The following is a 25,905-nucleotide window of genomic DNA, read 5'->3' as shown; positions in this document are numbered from 1 at the left end:
TTGTGTTTTTGTTTTGTTTTGTTTTTAAGGGTTATATATTGGCAAATAAATTATATTGCATATATAGCAATTCAGATATATTGGGAGGTAAATATTTGTCAGTGAGTGACATAGATCATACAAACAGATCCCATTTTCCTACATATTGAGGCCCCAGAAATATGTGTGGTTCTAAAAGCCCATAGGTCGTGGATGCCTACCACTTTTGTGAAATCCGCAGACATGTAAGATGCTGACAAATATTGACTAATTAATGAGTTCAACCAGAGATTAGACCATGAATAGCAAATCCAGGCAGATGGGGGACACTGTCACACAGCAAGTTCCATAGTCTGTCACAGCCCCTGAACTGTATGATTTTCCCTTCTGCCCAGCCCTATCTGCAAAGCTAAAGATCTAAATGAAGCAAGTCTAGATTTCCTCAGGTTCTGAATCTCTTGTCTCACTGGGGCTCTTTTCAAATTAAATGGAGTTGTTGGTTTCTATCAAAATTGTATATATTCAGAGACTGAGTGTTGGTCTGTGGAGTGCTGTGGAAATAATATCTGCTGTGCAAGGATGCATTTCATACAGATCATACCAATAAATTTATCTTATTAGATTTGGAAAAGTCATAAATGTTTGGTCTAAATATTTGTATCCACTTTAGCTTGAAGAGTTCCCAACAAAGTGTCACTGATATTGTAAGTGGTGTTCTACAAGGTGTGTGTCTATTGCAATGATTGTTCTATAGATACAGCTACACAAATATCTAGCAGTACAACTGGTGAGGGCCCTGTATGTATTACCATGAAACCAGTGACAGGTAGTAAATATGTATGTAACTGTATATTGAGGTAATAATGTACTGCATGTAAATACTAGCTCTTTTTCCCTGTTTGAGGACAATTCTGATAACAGTGCAATCTGTAAACATTTATTACATGGATAACATAAAACCATCTTTGAGATAGGACTCTCTGAAGTGGAGTACAGATATAGTTTCATAGCTTGTGTGTGGATTTTGAAAGAAATTATTTGTTGTTTTTAAAAACTGCGTATAAATTGTGCAGAATGTTATCAGTGGTGTGTTTAGATATGATTTAGGAGGCATTTTACATTTCTAGCTGGCAGTTTGGTTGTCTCTTCTTTGTTGACTTGATTTTGTGTTGATGGTCTAGTCAAAATATTGTCAGTGTAATATCTTCACTGACCCACTCTCACTCATATGACAGTGGGGTAGCTTAGTGGTAACAGGTTAAAGCGTTCGCTCGTCATATCAAAGACACGAGTTTCATTCCCCATATTAATACAATGTGTGAAGCCCATTTCTAGTGACCATGCCGTGATATTGCTGGACTATTGCTAAAAGTAGCATAAAAGCATACTCTCACTCACTCACTCACTCACTCACTCACTCACTCACTCACTCACTCACTCACTCACTCACTCACTCACTCACTCACTCACTCACTCACTCACTCACTCACTCACTCACTCACTCTCCAGCAACCCATAGTTGTCACAAGAGGCAACTAAAAGTACTCGGTGATGAGACTCACTTATTTTGATGCATGTCAGTGGATCCTATTTCACAAATCGATGATGATGTTGTCAGTCACTGGGCTACCTGATCTAGATTCTGTTTTTACAGAGAACTGTCATGAAGCTTGAATATTGCTGATTTCAGCAGTTGACAACAAGCTGTGGTTTGAATACTTATGGTGTAGCTGCATTCATCAAACTGTCATCACATTCAACATGAAACACCTTAATTAACTTGCATTATACAGTACAAGATGAACGTGATTTGCATCCCTTGTTTTTCTATCGAGTTGAGCATCACTATATATTTAATAGAAGGATAGATCTTGCAGTTGCATCCCTTTTGCAGGATTTCTCTCCAAGGATGAGGCTGTTTAGTGGTTAAAGTGATGCATGAATAAGCTCACTCATTCTTATAGGAAGTAGTGCTTCTAAAATTGGTTTGTAGGATTGTGACAGGAAAAAAACTGTAAATCAACAGTGAAGCAAACTTTTTACAATGCCGTGTTAAACAGCCAGAGAAATAGTTGGCAAGTTTGCCTTTGATTTGTTGTTTGATGCAAATGAATTCAAATTGAGTAAAACTGTTAGAAAAACTTTATTTTGTCAGCTTAATGGGTTTGTCCTCTCACTAAAAGGTTATCCTTTGTATAGTTTGAGTTCACAGGTTCATTCTAATAATTTGGCGCAAGAGAAAGTTGGATTTTTTTGCATTTGTAAATCTCGGTGCGTGATTTGTGAAAGGTTTTTATCAAAACATGTGAGACTTTTACTAGGGTGAGACAAAAAAATCCCAGAAAGGTCTGAATGTGTTTTGTAGGTGTGGTGGAATCAGGAATACTTTTGAAGAAGCTTTACTCTTTCGTCTTTTCACAAGAACACTTGGTGGTCCTTCCAAAAGGTCAGGGAGTTTTAACAAGACGTGATGGGCTGTTATGGAATTATATATTTGATGCCACTGTCATTAATATCCAAGGATGGGCATTAGTCTTGAAATCTACTTGGCCAAATATTGACTGATTTTTAGCTGAGGATTACAGAAACCATGTTTTTGTGACTAACTTCATTCACTGTCAATTCAGATCCAAACTAAGTTTTTAATCATCTCAACCTGAATATGGACAAAATTTGAATGTCACCAAAACTTGTTCTGTTAAAATAAACATGAAGAACATAACAAATTCAGTAAGCGTCTGTTCCTTACAGAGGCATCACATCATGCAAATTACATATATGACATGTAGCAAACTATACCAATGTAATTGTCAGTTTGTCATATAGAAGAGAATGTTTCCCACAGAATGAGGTAACGGTAAAATTCTGTTGCAATGACAATAGTTCAATGAGTTGCATGGCAGTGTTCACGGATAGCGTCTGACCCTCTGACAAATCCGGCAGATTTGCCAACGGTCCGATAGAAGTCTACAACCCGCCGGCCCCAGTGTCTGGCTGTATATTTCACAATGACTTTGACTGAAGTTGTTATATGGGACATGTGACACCTGTTTGCTGTTTATAAATCTTATGTTTGTTTATAATTTCAGTGCAATTATAAGAAATGCTAAATCTGAAATGTGTGTTCAATTTTATTCTATGGGTCCTGTGAATTTTGAATGGGTCAGACAGACATCTGAAACTTACAGGACCCAATGTCCTGTTCCTTTGAAACATGATTCGTGAACACTGGCATGGTCAGTGTCTTTTTGGCCCATTTTGAAACAATAGTCTGCAGTTACTTTGTTCACTCTGTCTGTTAAATTGGGAGCAGTCAGAGTTAGGGATGACAGCCTTGCTGAACATTATTTAAAATGTCGCATGAAAATCAACAAATTTTTGCATGAACCCAATTTTAGATATGTTAATGTTTAAGGGAGCCCTGGATTTAAAAAACCTGCTTACGCCATGGACCCTAGGGCACCCTTTTTTAACACTGGAGTAGGTGTTGGACATTGAACACCGTGGAATACCACCTGCCATTGTGAATCAAGTGAATCCGTGTGAAATGTATGGATCACTACAGGCTCCTTCTGATGTTGTTGTCAAGAACGACTCCCAATGGATGCCTCAAAGGTCATTTCTCTGCGGGGATCATTGGGCCATAATTAGGGTTTACTCTGTCACAACTAGTCTGTCTCACAGTCCCTGAACCACATTATTTTCTCTACTGCTAAGCCCTCTCTGCAGTGCTATAGCCCTAAAGGTTCAGGTCTCCCTGGGGCTCCTTTTCAATTTAAATGGGCTTGTTTGTTACTATCAAACTTATATATATTCAGAGACTAAGCATTAGTCTATGTCACAACCAATAGCCTCTGGTTTCTGAAATATGGATGCATGAATGGCCTGCTGCCCCTGATAAGGGCTCACTATCGGATGGATCTGGTTGAACTTGAGTTCATGGACACTGTGCTGTACAATATTTACATTTATCAGAATCTTCAATGAAGTCCTGTAGCTCTTCAGAGCTTTGTCATTTCAAATTTGATCATTTGTAAATAGCTAGTTATGAATGTCTGAGGGACAGAGGTTTAGATGTTAGTCAGCTGGAATGACATTTGAAAAATTCAGTGTCATTTCCTTGTGGAATGTCCTTTTACAATGAGGTAGATCTGTTTTACAAACTAGTGCAGATAAACCCAAAGAGCATGAATGAGTTTCCATTTCCACTCTAAGATGTACAATACTGGGTTTGAAGTCTGGGTCTTTCTTCTGGGGCGGTGGGGTAGCCTCGTGGTTAAGGTGTTCGCTCGTCACGCCGAAGACCTGGGTTCGATTCCCCACATGGGCACAATGTGTGATGTCCATTTCTGGTGTCCCCCGCCATGATATTGCTATAATATTGCGACGTAAAGCTAAACGGGGCGGTGGGGTAGCCTAGTGGTTAAAGCGTTGGCTCGTCACGCCGAAGACCCGGGTTCGAATCCCCATATGGGTACAATGTGTGAAGCCCATTTCTGGTGTTTCCCCGCCGTGATGTAGCTGGAATATTGCTAAAAGCGGCGTAAAACCAAATCAGTCAGTCAGTCAGTAAAGCTAAACTTACTCACTCACTTCTTTCTTCTGAGCTTAGTTTATGTCAGTCTGTATGTAATAAGCAAAGTGTTTGGCAAGGATTGCATGACATTCATATGAATACCTCTGGAAAGTTATTTTTAGAATTAGTGTTTTCAATTTTCTACCATAGAAATATGAAATATTCTGTGCATGTAATCTGATTCTTTGTTTCTTTGCATTTCTTCCCAAAGCAGAAATAATCTACAATATTACTACAACCAACTGAATTCAATTTACTGCTGGCTGTGGGAGTCACTCTAACCTTGTCAGTGGGAATCTGAGGGGATGATTCCAGATATGATGTCGCAGGTGTTTCCAGTTACAACTGAACAGCTTAGAGTCATGCCGGCAGTATACAAACCACACACACCGCTCATATCATGCACTGTTCACATCATACACTGTTCACACATGCACTGTTCACATCATACTCTGTTCACATCATACACTGCACACATACAGGGCTCACATCATACAGCACTCACATTACAATCAGGATCATGCACATTATATAGGATCATGCACTGATCACACACCACACACACACACACTCCACTCACACACCATACACACACCACTCACTACTCACGCTCCAGTCCAGACCTTGCCGGCTGTGGTACCAAGTCACATGGCCTGGTTACATCCCCTAGTCATGTGAGAAAGGCATTCCTGGAGTGGGGGGAAGGTCGGAGAGTTGGGGGACTGGGGAAGTCTCTTGGCTGGCATTCCACCAGTAATGTGATGCCCACATGCCTGGGGTCACACACTGTGGTACAGGGGAGGGGGAAATACCTCTCCCAGACAGCCACTAGTACATTGATTCGCAATAAATAATGTACAGGAACATTGTATGGAGCTAGTATGCTCTGTTGTTTTAACATCCTTTGAAGCTCTGCCGCAGGGTTTAGCCTGCTACATTTTCAACCTCTTCAGGTCCAATTCTGCTGGGCCAGTGATCTTTAGTGTTGGATGGTAGTGCTCAAGTTGCAGTTCTAAAGATAGGTGATCAAAAAACATGGTTCTTTGTATTTTATGCTATTCCATGCAGAGCAGTACATGTTCTTGCAGATTCATCAGCACCAGTTGCAGAGAAATATCAGCGAACTGATGATACATAGCCTTGACCTTGGAACTGACAAGATCGGAATGGGAAAAATTCCATGGTGAATGAACGTGAAGGAACAAATTTTTCATTCATTCCTTTCAGTTGTAGAAAAAAATTTTTCTCTCCAGTATTTAAATCTGTTCATTTATATTATAGACTTCAAAATTTTGAAATCTTAATTTCATGTTAATGGCGAAATAAAACAAACAAATGTTCAATGAAATGAGAAACAAGAGTACAATATTGTCAATATTGAAGAAACTGTACTTATGTTCTTTTTCTGATTTTGTTGGAGGAAATTGTCCCAATTATTCATTTAATTATTAATTTTTTTTGTTTCCCTGTTAGATTTAACCATGATTCAGTGGTTGTGCTTTGTGAAACAAAGCAAACCTTCCGTAACCAGTCTTTGACATGCTTAACATGTCCTTACACTTGGAGACTTACAAGATTTTGTAGTGAGTGACAAATACTCAGTTGTATTTTCTCAATAAGACCATCTGCAAAGATGTTGGTAAGAACATATCTTCAGCAACCTATGCTGGTTGTAAGAAACTTATGGGATTGGGTGGCCAGGCTCTCTGTTGATTGCTTATATCACTGACTGACTGAGTTAGGTTTTACGCCGCTTTTAGCAATATTCCAGCAACATCACGGCGGGGGACACCTGAAATGGGCTTCACATATTGTACCCATGTGGGGATTCGAACCCGGGTCTTCGGCGTGCCCAGCCAACGCTTTAACCACTAGGCTACCCCATCGCCTCGATTGCTTATATCAATGCTCATCATGTCAATCACTGGATTGTCTGGACCAGATCTGATTACCGACTACCACCATATGTCTGGAATACTGCTTGTATTTGGGAGAGACACAACAAACAAACCAAACCAGCCTGCAACATTCCAGTCAAACAAACTAGTTGTTGTTGTGAAGACTGGCCGTTGCAAGTTTCCAATAAAAAACACAAAATAAACCTTTGTTCTAAAAATAAAACAGGATTTCCTAAACTTTCAAGTGAAGTATATTTACACAATGACGTTTGTCACTTCAAACAACAATTTCCTTTTTTTTTTCAAATTTGAAAAACCCATTAGCAAATACACAATTTAAGATAAATACAGGAGTGTTAAAAGATGCAAGTATTTGTAAGAAAAAAAATTGTATTTAGAAGCTGAACTTCTTATATGGATTGTTGTGGTGCTTTAAGTCCACAGTCCCACACCCAAACGGCATCAAATATCAACACTGCAAGTTTGTTATTGTATTTATGCAACGTGCTTAATCTTCAGGGGAGGATTTTACCAACTCACGCAGCTGAAAGGCAGATTCATGCCCTAATTCGAACGATATGTGAAACAATTACAATGGACTTTGGAAGCTTGGGACTAAATTTTAAACTTCTCTCATAATTTTTCTATGAATTTTGTTCTAATGTTGATAACACTCTTCCTCCCATGAACAAAGAATGCTTGTCAGGAACTGTTTATGTGATGATTACTCAAGATGCTGAGACAATGTAGCAGTTATCAGAGTGGCAGCTGTGCTCTCTCACATTTTGTTTGACATTCCTGACTGGCCTTTTTATAATCTTCATTGTTTGTTTAGAGGAACATTTTTAGTCCATCTGTGCTGAAAGGAACAGTGAGCGCATGCTGTAAAAATATTATTGGTTTGAATGACAATGAAATGCACTGTGGACTACATTTGAGTTTTATGGTCTCATCTAAGAACTATAAGGGGAATATTTGGTTGCCACTGGTTGCACATACACAAACAATTTAATCCATAGGGAACACACTGAATTCTAGACGATGTTTGCAGGGGGGACAAAATTCAAATATTTTGCATTCTCGTACGAGTTCCCCTCCACTGAGTTATCGACTTATGTGCTAACGTGTTTATGTGTAATTCTGATACATTAGATTTAGAGCCCTTATTTGAGTGCTTCATAATAAAACATATTTGTATTTCGCGTGCGTAGGCGTGTCCAAAGAGAGATGTGGATCCCAAGAGAGAAGTGAACATTGATCACAGAGTTTGTTGGTAGCAGACGCGCACCGGCCTGATAAGTGCTCCATTGCATCAATGGGATTGTAGTATCTCAATCGTTGATGCTGCAACATTGAAATACCCTCGGACTACTGGTTTGAGTCGAGTCTGGATGTAATTAAAGACCATGGAAGATGGTCTGGCACGGGCTTACAATGGCGGCCTGATCACTGGTATTAAACTTTTACCCATGCTGGACGCTTAGTGCTTAGCGGCAGAGATCGGAGCTGTGTAGCTCTCTAGAATGTCTGATTAGGACACAGAGCTCCCGGATTTGGTCAATAATAAGAATAATGAGGGAGTGTGGGAGATGAGTTACTGAGTCTTGATAACATAACAAAGATGGTTCTTACAGCGCCCAAAGTTCAAGCTGCATTGTCAGACTCATGAGTGAAAACCAGGTGCTGAGAATGTACTGTGAACTATGGTTATAGCAAATGGGACTACTAATTTCAGCTATAGCCAAAGTTTGTTACTAGCAGTTTGACTAAAATATACAGCAAGTGGATGACAGTGTATGAAATAAGGCCGGTCCGACCGCCCGAGACGGTCTAGATTTCTGACGGACTGTCTAAATTTACAGCTTACCAGCCCGATGGTCTGGTAATTTTTTTTTAGATATTCCATACATCTGAGGAAATTCACCATATTTGGTCTGGTTAAATCGATTTTGGGCTGGTAACATTTCGAAGTTACCAGCCCTGATGTCTGGCTGGAATTTTGGCTTATTTGATACACTGTGGATGGCTTCAAAACATCTTCGGCTATATCCATGAATTCATTTATAGGCGTGTTTGTTATAAGTGTAGTTTCCTGTACTTCTCCATGAGGGAAGGGACATGCACTCGGAAAGTATTGTCTGTGGAGAACAAGTCTCAAGGTCAAGGTTGATTGTTGTGAATCTGTGTGTTGGGGAGCTTCCTGCAAATTATGCTTGTGATGCTTGTCTGGTCAATCAGAATCATGATAATGTCTTGGGTAAGGGAAAATGTAGCAATTTTCATTATTTTAAGATGAAGATTAGATTTAAGCATGTTTATAAATTCCACGATATTACAACTCCCAACATTAAGATTCAGGAATGGGGAAAGGTTTTAGTCATCTTCCACGTAAAGATTACAGATTCTCCTGAAACCCCTTGCTTCTCCTAACAGCCAACTAAGGTGAGATCAGATGGGTGTAGTGTGTATTCAGACTGGCTATTATGTGCCATTGGACCGGTTCTTCATGATATTGACCATCAGTTGGCTTAGACCTGGGCCCTGTTTCACCAAGTGATCTTACCACTTTGATTGTCATGAATGTATGTTAAAAATGGAAGTTACAGTTACAGTTACAACTGATTCTACAATAGTGTCATGGAATTTTGCTCAGATTGGACTGCTGTGAACATCGTCAGATTCATATTTTTATGAACTGTTTGGGAACATCGTCAGATTGGGGTTGGTTTTTTTTTTTACTGCTGTTAAACATCGGGGCTATGGCTGACTATGTCATGAAATAACACCCACCAACTTCACATGTTCAGTAGTGGAGCTATGAATTGTGTTAATGTACTGAGAGATACAAATAAAGGAACACACAAAAGTTTTCATCATCAGCTTTGAATAGTGCTGTGTGAGGAAATCTGAGAACATATAAAGGAACACCACTATGAAGAGGTGTTCCCTTATTTGTTTCCCTCAGTATACATCAGCTTTAACTGATTTGGCCAAAACTTCTCCCCAATTCATTATATTCTTGACCGGTAAATTGGACTATTCATTGTTGAGAGGACATTATATTGAGACCTGAGAGATGTCCCAAGCCTCCACTGGTTAGTCATCAGTCTTACTGACCTACAGTCCTAAGAGGCTTACCACATACTACGCAGGGATAAGGAGAAGGTGTGATGTTAATCTGCAACTCTGACTTCCTTGATGATGTTCGGTATCTACTGTGGTGTAGGCCTGTGTTGATACAGACCAGGATATGTGTCTGCTAACTAGGCGTGATACGATACAGGTGACGCACAATACGTATTTCACGATAGTGTACATATCACGATACGCATATTTACATCGAGTCATGGGGAAACTTCTTGACTATAAATATGTCAGAGCAGATTCATCCGAAGGAGTTAGCTCTGGAGGCATGTTTGTAGTGGCTATTTTAGTAACTCGAAACAGTAATTCTAACACATTGACCAAAATTTGACTGACCAAATTGCTAGAGGTTGTTGAATAAGTAGCAAGTAATTTGTTTTAGCAGGTGTTTCAAGGTTTTTGGTATTGATATAGAAACAAACATTGCCTGTCATAATGTTGCTTGTAAACCAGAGATGCCAACCTGTACGATTTTATCGTAGTCGTTACGAATTTTAGCCTCAAACTATGTCAATACGATTGCACTAGAAATTCTACGAAATTTGAAGAAAATTCATTAAAATTGAGATATACAGACAAAAACATATATTTTCGTTGATTAAATACATTTTCAGCCCAAAAAGAGACGACAAGAAGAAATATAAAGGTGATAATTTGGTAATTTGTTGTTGGAGGTATGTGAAACTCTTGATTATTGTCATATTATCTTTCTCAGAATCCATGATTTTAAGTATTTAGTTGACTACTAATTTTATAGTCTAACTACTAATTTTGATCCTTGAAACTACTGTTTGCAAAACCTTTGGGGTTGACATCTCTGTGTAAACTAACGATGCAATGGTGGACGCACGTATCATTTCACCCCCACTGCAGAACTTGTAGATCTGTGCCATATACAGGAGATCTTTGACGTGACCTTTTGTGTGGTTTGATATGACATGCTAGTCATGTCAAGTGTCATGTGTTCTTGGAATATGTAACCTGGACCTTGGACATGATGGGAAAGACGTATTTTACAATAGGCTTGTCTGTGGATGAGTCACAATGACACAAGTGAATAAAAATGGCTTGATTCAGGAAATGTTGACATTCACTCAAGGGTGTTTCAGGAAGACTCTTCCATTCTAGGTATCATGTTCCTACACGTGGATGCTTCCTGTTGGATTTATTACATAGAGCTCCTTGACCTCGCTCTTGTGATGCTGAAGTAACCGTATACCATCCAGAGCAGACATTTTATACTAGACTAGTAAACTTTATCAAATGTACAACCTGCCTGGTTGTGTGTCACTGTGCCTCTGACATGGGTTTGTGCTCACATTATCAACCATTGTAATATGATGAAGGAGTAAGGATATACTCCGAAACATTGTGTTCCTTTAGAATATACTCTGAAACGTGTTTCTAATAATGAGGTGAGGTGATATCGGGTTTAACGTCATACTTATGAATATTTCGCTCATATGACGATGTGCATGTGTGTGTTTGTGTGGATGCTTGTAAGAGCCCAGACTTAAGCTGGCTGTATAGTGCTAGCTCACTGAGATACCATGCCGCAGTTAAACATGAACACCCCCCTCAGACAACATTACACTGACTCCAAGCTGACCAGTCCTTGTTGTACCCATTAATGCCGAGCGCCAGGCAGGGGCAAATAAGTACCATATTTTAACGTCTTTTGGTTTCACCCGCGACCTTCCACTCTCCAGGCGGACGCTCTAACCACTACACCACGGAGGCGGTACATATGAGTGCATAAGTTTCACTGCATATAGCGATATTCCATATCTTGTAAATAATGGAGTCAGTACCATCAAACTATTAGTTGCCGTCGTGAGTCACAATGTTTGCCATAATGTACTCAGTATTCGACTCGAGCGGCAAACATTTGGTATGACGCGGCCAGGGATCCAACCCACGACCTTCCGCTATTCGGGCAGACTCTCTAAACACCATACCACGGAGGAAGTTTCCTCATAATGAAGAAGTTAACATCCATAAATCTCTCTTCCTCACTGGGGGCGGTGGGGTAGCCTAATGGTTAAAGCGTTGGCTCGTCACACCGAAGACCCGGGTTCGAATCCCCACATGGGTACAATGTGTGAAGCCCATTTCTGGTGTCCCCCGCCGTGATGTTGCTGGAATATTGCTAAAAGCGGCGTAAAACCAAACTCAGTCAGTCAGTCTTCCTCACTGATATGATATTGCTGGAATATTGCCAAGAGTGACCTAAAACCTTACTCACTCACTCACTCCTTTACTAATTGTTTCTCACATAGAAACGGAATCTTTCTTGACACTAACTCTTTTATCATGACTTGCATAACATTGATGGATAGCCTTGTGTTGAGCCTTGATGGAGTGTATTTCACTGTAGCCCTTGAGTTAACAAAGCATCACAGATACTATCCTAAGAATACATCCCTCCACGGTCAGCTTCCTCTTCCTCGTAACCTCGTATCAGCTGCTCCATTCTATGTATGCTAATGGAGTAGCCTTGTGGTTAATGCGTTCACTCATCACGCCAAAGACCCGGGTTCGATTCCCCACATGGGTACAATGTGTGAAGGTCATTTATGGTGTCCCCTGCTGTGATATTGCAGGAATATTGCTAAAAGCGGCATAAATTAAACTCTCACTCACTCACTCACTCACAATGTACTCTCTCCTCTCAGAATGAAAATTATGTGCTGGGGTAGCCAAGTGGTTGAAGTGTTCACTCGTCTTGGTTTCAACCTGGGTTCAGTTCTCCATATTTACACAATGTGTGAAGCTCATTTCTACTGTACCCAGCATGATTTTGCTGTAACATTGCTCAAAGCATTTTAAAACTCTTTTTGTTTTATCACAAACAGGATAAATGAGATAATCAGAAACTCAGGTCAGAATGACACTGGATTAGAATCTTGTTCTCAGTTTTAGATCTAATCCTGCTCTGTCTGCAATTTAATACATTCTGAGAGTCTGCAGTATATAAATCCCCAGATATCCAAGCCTGTTGATGATGATAAATGTGTCAGATATGTGGCAGTTTTGATGTATTATGCAGTGAAAAACGTAACTGATCCGACAAGACACGTGTTCTGTAGCATGTGGCATATATGCTATTCAAAAGTAGTTAAAGATATCACTCCATGATAGATTGGCCATAGAAATATGTGAAGAAAGCAAATTTTCCTTAGTTTAAAGTAGTATGATATCACTCCACAATATTGCAGAGTAAAGCTAAATATTTCAAAGAATTTGCTTGAAAACAAAATGTTCAAAATGAGTTTTATTTGTGTGAGGGCAAATTGCTTGGAAGGAGTATGCATCCCTGGTGTTGCCATGGTTATGTAGCAGTTCACCATCTGTTTCAATATCCAAAATTGTCTGTTTAAATGCATTGTCTGTTTAAATGAACCTTAAACACCTATCAACCATTCACTTCAAGATATATGTAGTTCTCCCAGGTTAGGTAAAGGTTAATGGTTATATTTGTTACTGAACTTTTTGCCATAGGTGAAGATTAGCTACAGGTTGACTGCCAGAAATAGGGATACTTAATTTAGTATTTATGTGTGTAGGCATGTCATGGTTTGTGATTTGGGGTTAAACACCATTTGAACACAGTTCAGTTATATCACGCAGAAATGCGTATGATAATGATTTCATCACAATAATTAAGAATTGCAATATTATGATGATAAAATATAAGCATCAATTTGTTTAAAAGAAACATATCTTTTGAAGTTACTCATCGCATTGCATGTAATTTGCTTGTCAACTACAAGGCATGAACGCTGTTAGGAGCTTCTGAAGAATATTCCATTAAAACATACATGCTACTCCGCGATATCTATCAACTTAGGACTGAGAATAAGAAAATATGTGCAGCATTCTAATGTAAATGATGTGCGTACTAAGGCTGTTACGATTCATTTACGGTGAATCAAACCGTAGCCCTTCATGAATTCAATTCGTTATTCGTGGTCACCAGAACCGAATACTAATGAATATTTACGAATTTTTAAGGGAGTGTGTTTTACTTGAACTATTATGTCCTTTTTCTAAGTGAGATATGCAAGAATGGAATATGTACTAGCCTTGTAGTAGTGCACATTTTGTTAGTTTGCCTGAAGGTCGCACCTGGTACTGTTGACTAACTATTACATACCAAATTTGAGTGTCATGAGATCACTGGTTATTGCTGTGCAAATTAACACTATCAACATGGGCGTTCCACTTCGTGCATCAATCACTTAACTACAATATAGTATTCATGAATAATTATTCGTATTCGTTACCCAAGATTCGTGATACGTATCATATTCACCAAATAGTGTATTCGTTGCAGCCCTAGTGCGTACACAGTGCAAAATAGCTTTGTAAACATTCAAGCCCAGAAAAGGCTCAGAAAAAGACCTTGAATTTTTGTGCACGCTGTCCCTCGACTGCTGGATGTATTGATACACAATGATCAACGAACTCCGAGGGCAGACTGATGGTGTGTGCTGTACTCGTGTGTCTTATGCTTGCAATGTTGAGCCACACGTCCACAAGAGATTTCAGCCTGGTTATGTGTTTGGTTCAAGTGATTTGGACTGTGGGATTTGTATCGTGGTCAGCAGGTGCGCCACCTTACACAAGCTGAACTGAACATATGTGACAATAATGCATCACTCATGGTGTCTCCTTGTGATCACGTGGAGATGTTCATCGCGTAACATCAATTGAGAAACAGTTCAATATCATATAAACTACAGATCAATGCACTGTGTACGGTATGAAAACACAGTTTACATTCCAATACTAATGAAGCAAAACAGTTTCAGAGTAATATAATGACAGGGAGTCGATATGTGAAGTGAGTAACGCTATGAAGATGTTGTCAGTACAACGAATGCATATAATTTTACATTTCTTGGACACTGTTTCTGGACAACTATTTGCAGAAATTGTTAAAAACTGATCTGTTGGAATGTCATAGTAGAATTAAAACGTTGTTAATAACAACATGTTACTCAACTCACTCACAGTGATGTCAATACGAGCACACATAATATTTTACTTGGCGGCTGGGGAAAATGGGCAATTTTTTAGGATGTCCAATTCTTGTAATTTCATTCGACAATGAAACCAATAGGCTACACAGAATGATTATATGAATCAAAGCCTTTTTTTAATACTTTTTTAACTATAATGCCTGTGTTTGTGCTGTGAGTGTAAAAGAATGGCGATATTTTTCATTGTTAATAAGTATGTGCCTAAAAATAGCACAAAAATGGAAGGCACGTGAGCAGAAAGAGAATTTCCTCAACTAATAAAAATTACCCTTCATTCTGTTCCCATCATGGAAATGAATGCTATAACATGTGACCAGTTCAGCTAATCAGTATGCGAAATGCAATTAACACACAGAAAAAATATATATAAAAAAAAATATATTAATTTTTTACCTATTTAGCTGCCATTGGGACATTGGAATCTAAAATGGATCCTAACATGATCCAGGTTTGAAAAAGCCATCGGAGATGGATTATTGCGAGACAACAGCTGTTACATCTGAGTCATCCTCACTATCCTTCGTGTATATAGTAATGTATTTTCTTCCTGGTGAATAATTGAATGAATCGCCAGATGAATTAGTCATGGTCTGCTCTGAAATGTTCTCATTAAACATAAAAAGAAAAGTTTATTAATAACCCCAAAAAACAATATTTTTAAAATTCTTTCGAATAATTTCAGGAAATAGAATAGACAGATTGGCACTATTGAGTAGGTTCTTTAGATTAAAACCAAAGATCCTCCTGAACATTTCTAATCCGGTGATAATGATTTTCTCTATTTAATCAAGAAAAACCACTTGTTATCAAACCATCATTTTTCAAGGTATGTGTTTGAAATTTTCAGCACCAAAGGCATTAATTATCCTTAAGCTAAAATTTCAAGACAAATGTTGTTTCTGATTCCAGAAGTGATTTAATCTATGAGTGCAGCTATCCCTCAGCTTCAAACACATCAGACTTAAATTTTATTCCAAGCTCCATGTAGGTCTGGCAGTTTGAGAGATATGGAACTTGGACCTTTGATTATAGGAAAGGTAACTAAAGCTGGCTCCATCACCATTTCTGATGGTCAAAATGGAGTGGTGGTGAAGTGTCCAGTGGCCAGAGAACCTGCCATATCAGGGGTTTGTTTGTTTAGACTGACCCGCTCCTGGATCAATGAGGATTAACATATCATGTGAGGGTGCTCAGTCACAAATGTCAGAATCAGACGCTTCCGTCTGCTTCATTGGAAGTCATTTAGGGAAATTGAGGACGTTGTTTCATAAATTGACCAAGCATGGCGTACTGCAGAATTGGTCAGTTATTGAGATTTTTCCATAATTTCAGCTGCCAGTTTAAATTGACATTATTTATGTATTGATTTTGGGCATCTTTTGACCTTTTACAATCTTTTATGATGCTATAACAGGAAACAGGAAATATTATGGGAGATTGTTTTCAGTGATCCTTCTTTCTATGGATTATTAGATACATAATGATGAATCAGAGATTCTCGCTTCCAGTAAACTGTTGTCGGCAAAGTGTGCTTTCTCAAAATAACCAGAACACAGTGAAGGTCAAGTTCAAATGTACAGAAATATTGTTGAAGTAAATATTGTAAAGAAATATGAATTTTTTCAGCAACATATTATTTTCCTATAACCTGCCAGAGGGGTGTCACAAATCCAATTTGCGGAGCTATCGAGAAAACTGTTGAGGCTGGTGTAATCAGTAATGACTTGAAACCGATACCATGGCAACATGAGGATGCAGGAAGGGTGGGGTCATGTGGTCAAAGTTAGTCTGCAAGTTAGGAACATCAGTCCCTCCTCGATTCTGTGGCGAATTTTTAAGAATTCCATAGTAAATTTAAGTAAATTGTGCATCCCATTTTTCAAAATTCTGCAAAAAAATCTGCAGTTAAATACTTTGAAAAAACACACCAAAAAAATGATAAAGAATTTCAAACTTATAATCTTAAACACAAAGCTGTAAATGTTTTGGAGCTTCATGACATTCAAGATACAGCCTGCAGTTTTATCCCCGCAACAATGAAAGTTCCCTCCCTCCATCAGTCCATCACACTTTGTCTGAAGCATATCTCCTAAACTATTTGTGATAGCTTAACCAAACTTGGTACACATGTCAACCATGATCCCTAGATGTGCCTTTTGGGGGTTACACACAGATATGAATTTTATTTTTTGCTGTTTCCTTGGAAACATAACTTAGGCTGTGACTATGAGGATGTCATCTTGACCGGAGCTGATCTCCTAAACTATACATGCTAGCTTTATCAAACTTGGTACATATGTCAAGCATGATCCCTAGATGTGCCTTTTGGGGGTTAGACCCAGATATGACTTAGGCTGTGACTATGAGGATGTCATCTTGTTCCATTTCCATGGCAACAAGTTAGGCTTCAACTGAATTTGGTGGTAGTGCTCCTTTCTGGAGCAGATCTTAAAAACCTTTCAATACTCTCCTTCCACTTTGCTGTATACACTCCAAAACATTTGACATAATCATAACTAGTAGACATATTCATAAAGAGTATTTTGCCGTTGAGGGGGATATTGATGACTTTGTCTTCTTGTTTTTCTTGCATGATGTTTTTTAGATTTAGAAAGATGATCTGAAACAGTACTCTTACAAGTGTGATCAGAAATGACATTACAAACTGTACAACATATTGTTTCATTTTATAGTCAGTCTTATTCAACTTTCAAAATAAGTAAATTCCATGACAGAAAAATGGTAAATTCCAAAGGTATTCTGCATGAATATGTGTTTTCCGCAGACAAGACGTTTTTCTGCATCAAAAGGTAATTTCCGCGATTTATTCTGGAATCACGGAATCCAAGAGGGACTGGAACGTGCTGGGCATTAGTCTTGCTAGACAGTCGCTATACAATAATCCCGGACTGCAGCAATCCATGGACTAATCCCCAATAGTGTTGTCTCCTGTAGCCGTTCACATCTCACTTTGATTTAATGGCAACTGACATTTTACTTCCACTCACAAACAATTCTCATCACCTTCAGTCACCATTGATTTCATCACATGAGCGACATCCCTTCCTTCACCAGCAAGCTTCCGGTATTCTAATAAACCAATGCTCTTTATTAACAGGAAATTTTGTTTGTGACATTTTGGGAAAAGGGGCCATGCTAGGAGCTCCTTTCAAAATTGAATTATCACCAACCATGTTGAGAAAGTAAAATGGACCTTAAGATAGAAATACGTGTTTTCATTTGATTATTATGGCGCAGTGAACGAGAGTTGAGAGGTGTTGATCACGGCATACAAATGTAGTTTCTCTGAATGTACAGGCTAGTGTTTTGATTGATGGGCGAAGTATTTTCATCAAGACTTTTGGGAGTCAGGTAAACATAGAATAGACAGTTAGCATGTCTAAAACATAGAAGCTTGTAACGTTTCTATATTTGTGCTGTAGACATTAGGTAACTAGTGGTATCAGTTGAGTGTTGTCCAAATCAGTTCAAACCAGCAAGGTTGAATATTTTCCAGTGATGTCTGTGTATGAATACATTTGACTGGGACATGTTAGTTCATCAGTGGTACATAGAGTTCTGAAGTGAAAGAGTATGCTCAGAATACTAAGTGAAAGTGTATGTTCAGAATACTTAAGTGAAAGTGTATGTTCAGAATACTTAAGTGAAAGAGTATGTTCAGAATACTTAAGTGAAAGAGTATGTTCAGAATACTTAAGTGAAAGAGTATGTTCAGAATACTTAAGTGAAAGAGTATGTTCAGAATACTTAAGTGAAAGAGTATGTTCAGAGTACTTAAGTGAATGAGTATTCCAGAATACTTAAGTGAAAGAGTATGTTCAGAATACTTAAGTGAAAGAGTATATTCAGAATACTTAAGTGAAAGAGTATGTTCAGAATACTTAAGGGAAAGAGTATGTTCAGAATACTTAAGTGAAAGAGTATGTTCAGAATACTTAAGTGAAAGAGTATGTTCAGAATACTTAAGTGAAAGAGTATGTTCAGAATACTTAAGTGAAAGAGTATGTTCAGAATACTTAAGTGAAAGAGTATTCCAGAATACTTAAGTGAAAGAGTATGTTCAGAATACTTAAGTGAAAGAGTATGTTCAGAATACTTAAGGGAAAGAGTATGTTCAGAATACTTAAGTGAAAGAGTATGTTCAGAATACTTAAGTGAAAGTGTATGTTCAGAATACTGAAGTGAAAGGTTATGGTCACAATACTGAAGTGAAGCATATGGTCAGAATATTGAAGTGAAAGCGTATGCTCAGAATATTGAAGTGAAAGCGTATGCTCAGAATATTGAAGTGAAAGCGTATGCTCAGAATATTGAAGTGAAAGAGTGTGAATGAGAATGAAGCAGTTCCTGTCATGACGTTATGTTTAAGATATAATGTTTAGTTGATCTCTATAGTCAGGTAGTTTGCACCTTCAGCCCAGTTATCCCCACAATATCTAAAGCTCTTGGTAATGAATTGTTTTTGTTGTATCAGGAACAGGCACATGTGACCAAACCGTTAAAGGTTTGAAGATTCAGCTGCATATTTGAAAGTTTGATTGCAAAAGCCATTCAATGAATCTAAAACTGACATCCCAAGTCAGTATTATTGCTTGTTATTCCAAAAGCTCATAAAGTCATAAATTCTTAACAGCAAATTTATCTCGGCTTCAAACACATCTAATTTGTTTTTCAAAATCTATGAAGGTCTTGTATGAATTTCAGAGAGAAAGCCTGGCACTTGTCAGCTGTGTCTTCAATAAGAGAACATGGCCAATACAAATCTTTCATTTTATAGAGATTTGACAAGTAAAATGGTTGGCATTTAATATGTTCAGTTTCATGTAAACAAAGTCTTGGGTGATCCCTTGTGCTATATCTATGGCCAGGTCCATGATATAAGCTCTTGTATAAGTACTTAGGCCTAAAAAAAAAAGGCTTGTGGTTCCGATTTCCCGACCGACCCTAAATATTCCCACCGAGCCTAACAATTTTACTCACCACATAATAAATTAAATTTATTTTCTGACACATAAGTAATGTAAAAATATTTTGCAGAAAAAAAATTAAGACCTACCTACCTACCCTAGTTCTGAAATGTAGGAAATCGGAACCACAACATTTATTTTTTTTGGCCTTAAATGAAGATGGCATTACAACAATTATTGCAGTATATTTTCTCTGGTAATATCCCCTCAATCAATACCTTTTGTTTTCATGGTATCCTCCAATTACCCCTACATCCAATTACCCCTACAGCTTATAACAACAAAGTTCACGGTCCAATGCACTGTTAATCCCCTTCCTGTTACCTGTTACCTGGACAATGGACTAGCCCAAACACATGAACGCAAGATTTAATGTTTTCATTTATGGATTTAATTACACAAATAAATGAATATAATACACAGATATCTTCCTGGTCGTGACATGAATATGAGCAGCAGGTCATGTTAACTTTTTAATGTTAATTTTTGTCTCTATCCCAATTTGGCCCACAGCGTCAAGGAACTGCATTGGTAGATGTTGGGGTGTCGATGTGGGAGTCCCCGGTTCAGGCGGTTGTGGAATCCCTCTAGGTTGTTGTTTGTCCTTGGACCTGTTGTTGAGTGATGGTTCCACAGTGGCAGATGGAATCTTGCGTCGTCTTGGACCCAGGTAGTCACCATGTAATCCGACTGTGTGTGACTCTGCCTCTGCAAGTTGACTGGACACACTTCCAGTGTACACAAGACTGTCTCTCGACATTCTTAGTGTGGAGATAACCCTCAAATAGGACTTGGGTGCTTGGGTGCGAAGACCAGCCATGTTGATGTCATGTTAGCATAGTATATAAATGTTGGAAACAAACTAAGTCATCTCAAATTACTTGTCTCATCTCAGTGTCAATTTCAACATTTACTTCATTTCATCTTAACAAACTTTCTCTAACCAAGAACACCTTAATCCTTTCTAATTTGTATACACAACACTTTACTATACTAAGTCATCTCAAATTACTTGTCTCACCTCAGTGTCAATTTCAACATTTACTTCATTTCATCTTAACAAACTTTCTCTAACCAAGAACACCTTAATCCTTTCTAATTTGTATACACAACACTTTAATCGCTCCCATGGGTAAGTTCATTATGCCAGACAGGTAAATGCTGTGTGTTGTTTTAACTAATTGTAGGGGTACTGGGATGTAGGGGTAATGGGATACAACCGTTTTCATATTCACAATTTCAATTGATAAATCATCATTCATCAATATATCTGTCATTTAAAACTTCATGTAAGACTGAATTCATTTTGCTTTTCCTCGTCTTGTATGTGTGATCTTCAGTGACCCATGCTTATCGTAAGAGGTGACTTTTGGGATCGGGTGGTCAGGCTCACTGACATGGTTGACACATGCCACATGGTTGCATAGATCGATGCTCATGTTGTTTATCACTGGATTGTCTGGTCCAGGCTCGATTATTATTATTTTACAGAACGCAGCCACATAACTGGAATATTACTGAATGCAGCATAAAACTAAACTCACTCACTCATTGTATGTATGCATATTTGATGTATTTGTATAAATATTTTTAGTAGCAATGTTTTGTATGGCCACTGTATTTTAATGGAATGTATTGGGAAAAGTATCATCTTAACTTATCTTATCTGAACATATCAAATCTACTACCAGAGAGAGATGAAATCTTGTCATTAATGTATCATCATACTTGCATATGTGCCTTTCAGTCATACTCTTTAGCATGACTTGCTTGATAATGATGTTAGAACCCACACAAAAGCATCTTAATTGTCGTAAAGAAGTTGTTCATTCATATATGTTAACCATCCTTCCTAAGATCAATTAACACCAGAGTTTGGTAAAATTGTCAGTTTTCCAACTCATAAACTAGCTGGTAGAGTGCGTCTTGTAAAATTTTGTTTACTCAAGTCTGCTTTACCAAGAAAGTCCATGTATTACCACAACGATGTCTACTGAACCTGATCCCAAGGAAAACTTGGGCTTGTAGAGAAGAAAATAAGGTTTTAACAAAGACTCACAACAAATTCTTCAGTCCCTGCCAAAGTTTTGACAGTGTCTGTTTTTTACAAAAGGAGGAGCTTTATCAGGTTGTGGTTTAAGTCCGATAATTAACACTGCACTTCATCTGTTAAACAACAACATTAATTTCTAAAATAAATAATATGAAATAATATGTATTTACTAATAATCTTGTCATATTTGATAGTTAAAGTTTTTATACTGCCGGACATTCTAATTTAAGGAGTAGACAGCGTCTGTGGTGTTGAAACAGTTTGTGTAAATTATGTATTCCAGGGACGTTCATGAATAATAGCGAATGTCTTGAACTGCTGGCTAAATTGAAAGTAATGAAATGACTTTATAAGAGTGACTCTCTTCACGTCAATATTTATTTAGAGCCTCATGATGGTGGGTCCAGACCTCATCAGAAAATACGCCTCTGTGGTAACCGCCCGTCATCGATTTTGGTGACTGCAACAGTAATTTCTGTTTAATCTACCCATCTGCCTTTGTGGTGGACATACACAGACTGATAAATGAATTAGATGTATTGTTTTCATTGGTGGAGCCATCAGGAGGGCTTGTTTTTTCAAGGACTCTGTTCCATTGGTTTTGTCCCGAAATTGAATTGGTTCACGTGACACTTGATGTTTGGCCTTGGAAATGGATAGAGACAGCGTGTTCTAGATCTAGATGCATACAAGAAGGACCATCCACTGACAAATCTTTAAATTATTGATCTGACTGCACCATTGGTTACCAAGATGTAATAAGGATGACATATTTGCTTCATATTTCGATCGATTTAGGAAAGCGATATGTACACAGAAACATGTTCATTTCACAAATTGAGTTGTTTGATGCTGAAAGTGTTTTTGTCAATTATATTAGCATTTGCGGGGTGTGTATATCTGAAGGATGCATGATGGCTGATGATGATGATGAGGAGTATCATTTCTCAGTGTCTGCAATAAGAGCTCTATCCAAGGGAGAAAATTATATTTTGTCCATGCTTCTGTGGTCATGCAGAAAAAATGAAAGGAAGCTATCAATGTCTGTGTTTTATTCTGATTAGCAGTGATGTAATTATTTCCAGTGTTCACAATGTCATTTAGAAAGTGGTCAAATATAACTACTGTCATATTTAGGATTACACTTTTTCAGTAAAGTACAGGTTCTAGTACTAAAGTTGGGTTGAGTCCTATCTGGGATTCGAACCCACACCCTCAGTCACCAGCACACAAAGTCAGCTGGTTAACCCATGGAAGGCAGTGGTGGCTGAATGGATTAGGCGGCTGGCGATTGACTCTGAGGGTGTGGGTTCGAATCCCGGATAGGACTCAACCCAACAAAAGTACTAGTATTTGTTCTTTACTGAGAGCGATCGCCTCCATGGTGTAGTGGTTAGAGCGTCCGCCTGGAGAGCAGAAGGTCGCGGGTTCGATCCCCGGTCGCGTCATACCAAAAGACGTTAAAATGTGGTACTTGTTGGTCTCTGTCTGGCGCTCGGCATTAGGCAACAAGGACTGGTCGGTTAGTATAATACTATAACATTTGTTCCTTTTTCAGTGTTGGTTGAATGGAATTGAGTAATTGATTGTATTTGTTTGTTGTGGATATTATAATGTACACCCATGTAACCTCTGTGTTCTTTGTTTCAGTATGAGCTGTTGTTCTGTGTTCAAGATGAGATGGATGCAGCTTTAATGATTGTACAGAGTCTAATACAGAAATACCCTAAAGTAGATGCTAAATTATTTATAGGTAAGTCACTTATCTTTTTAGATTTTTAGATTGTGAAAAACAAAACTGTTGAAGAAATGTTTCAGCTGACTAGTAATGATGATTGATTGGGTGGAACCAACCAACTGTGACCTATGTTTACTTAGATCAACCGATATCTACACAAAGTACAAGATCCTCCCCATGCTAGTACATGTGTCCTGAGATTACACACGATGTAGTCAGCATCGATTTTCATTGGTTTAAGCATGACTATATAATTCATGAAGGATGTCACCATTCATTTTTCAACTTTCCTGCTACGTCTGCAAAAACATTTTCATTTCCCAGACACTAACAGATAAGCTTGCCTGCAAAAGCAGTGCTTGACATTTGAACACACATGCAAATATGGACAAAAATAATCCCCCAAAAATCAATTCAAAATATCCACAAGAGATGTCATTTCATTTCAAATATAATATTTTGAAATCACTTTTCCAACTTGATGTTTCCAATCACATTCTAAATCACTATTTGAAAGCTAAGCAATACAGGAAAAGCAATATGAAAAACATAGGGCCTTTTTGTTTGTTATTTCAGTATTAATGTGGTCAAATTACAAGTAGATTGTGCAGTAGGGTTGAAAGTATATGAAAAGCCTGAGGCTACGCCAGCAACCCAATACCCATGCTGTGTGTGAAAGTCCATTAGCAAGGGTTGTATAATGAGGGTGTGGCCTGCTATTGTTAGCTAGGGGTGAACGTCAGGTGAATGGGGGCTGGGACTGTTTCTTCATTTTTCTGAAAACTGATTTCTTAAACCACATGAAAAATGTTAAAGAGCACCTAAATTCATATTGTGAAGTTAATCTGGCATGGCTTGGCAGGTTAATAATAGTAATATGAAAGAATTGGGTGTTGTTTTCATTCTATTTAGTAGTACACATGGGAATGAGTCCCGCAGGTCTGGGTTTGAACCTCAGATGTGTTTTCTTGTTGATCCATGGTCTGTGACCACCACACCCATGCTCTTGTGTTCCATCAGACTGGTCAGTGTGGGATTTCACTGGTCCAATTTTTACAGTTTACCATAGGCCAGGCCAATTTTATTTCTTGTTTAACAGATTTTTGTCCTCAGAAAACTAAAGGCGGGAGGGAAAAAATATATCTATATAAAAAATCACCAGTTAATGCAATAGTCCTTTTAGATACTAAAAGTACTTTACTTTTGGCAATTTATTAAGTGTATATGGGGCAAAAAAACAATGTAAAAACACTTTTCTTGGTTTTCATTTTTGGCCAGTAAAAACATTTGGATTATATTTTTTTGAGCGGGTAGAAATGTAATTTATTATTTTTTCTTATTCTTGAAAAAATAAGACCGATGGATCCGTAAAACAAGCAATAAAATAGGTCTGACCTTAGGGTGAAAGTGATAGTCAACATGAAAATATTGGATGTCTTCCTTGTATTACCGAACGTCACGCCTTTCTCCATGTTGATCCTGTTTGTCCTGATGTTTGATACTGTAGTGTTTGAATCTAAGGACCCCTCAATCTGTAAATTTTAACATTAGGTTTCAGACCTGGGCCCTTTACCTTTCCTACTTCACAATGAACACTGCACAGACAAACTTGTTCATTTAGAAGCCTTTTGGTAGATGTCTTCCTCTCAGGTTACTGATTTCCCCATGTTTAACTGAAAACTGAGGCCGTGTTTTATGAGTATAATGGTAATTTTTTCTGTCATGTTACCTTGGAACCTTGAATAAAATGTCAACAGACTTCAGCGTTAGAAAGATTCTTTCAGTAAATGATACTCTTTGAAAAGGTTATTGAATCAATACTTCTGAAAAGATTCATACAACATTCTCATTTAATCTATGTATTACAGAAATATTATTGCAGTCATCACAGTAGTTGAAAGTAGCATATAATATCCTGTTTACAAACATGCATTTCCTAATAGGATTTTCCATGAAAACCTATTGTGCAAAACATTATGAACCGTTTATGGTATTCACATTGATAGGTGTATCTATCATTGGTATACATGTTGTTAATAATATATAGTAATATGATAATATTGATGACTCTATTGGATTCCTGTAATAACCGCTTGATGTCACTAACTCTGTTGTGATGTTACTATTGAGTTGCTGTGTTTTGAGTATGGTCACCATAGATGTAATCTCTGCTTATCTGAAATCAGCTTACTCTTTTTTGTTTTGGGTTGTTGTATGTACTGCTTGATTTATTGGTGAAGAACTGTTGACACTCTCATAGCAACTAGTGTGCTTGTATACCGAGTACAAGGTCACGGTCATGGGAAAAACACATCATTTCCAGAGACTTGTTTATTGAGTTTATGTCATTCTTAGTGCATATCAAAGATAACTTAGCTTTGAGTCAACCACTGCTTAAAAGAAATAAATTCATGACCAGGTGTTTGGGAGTCGGGATTGTTGGAATGATTTGTCAGATTCTAAGCTCCTTTGCTCTTGTAATTT

The 25,905-nt window shown here is 38.0% G+C and overlaps 1 protein-coding gene across 1 annotated transcript in view; it reads left to right on the top strand.

The window, feature by feature from the left end:
• Positions 1-25,905, top strand: part of LOC124260052 (ceramide glucosyltransferase-like) — a 68,517-nt gene that overhangs the window by 21,451 nt on the left and 21,161 nt on the right. The window contains exon 3 of the mRNA XM_046694291.1: positions 23,334-23,440. Coding sequence (XP_046550247.1) covers positions 23,334-23,440 — 107 coding nt within the window. The remainder of the gene's footprint in view (positions 1-23,333; positions 23,441-25,905) is intronic.

Source organism: Haliotis rubra, unplaced genomic scaffold (assembly GCF_003918875.1).
Source record: "Haliotis rubra isolate DU_JTF1 unplaced genomic scaffold, ASM391887v1 Scf75, whole genome shotgun sequence".
Taxonomy (NCBI): Eukaryota; Metazoa; Mollusca; class Gastropoda; order Lepetellida; family Haliotidae; genus Haliotis; species Haliotis rubra.
Note: the sequence above shows the minus strand (reverse complement) of the source record. Positions and strands in the feature narration are given on the sequence as shown.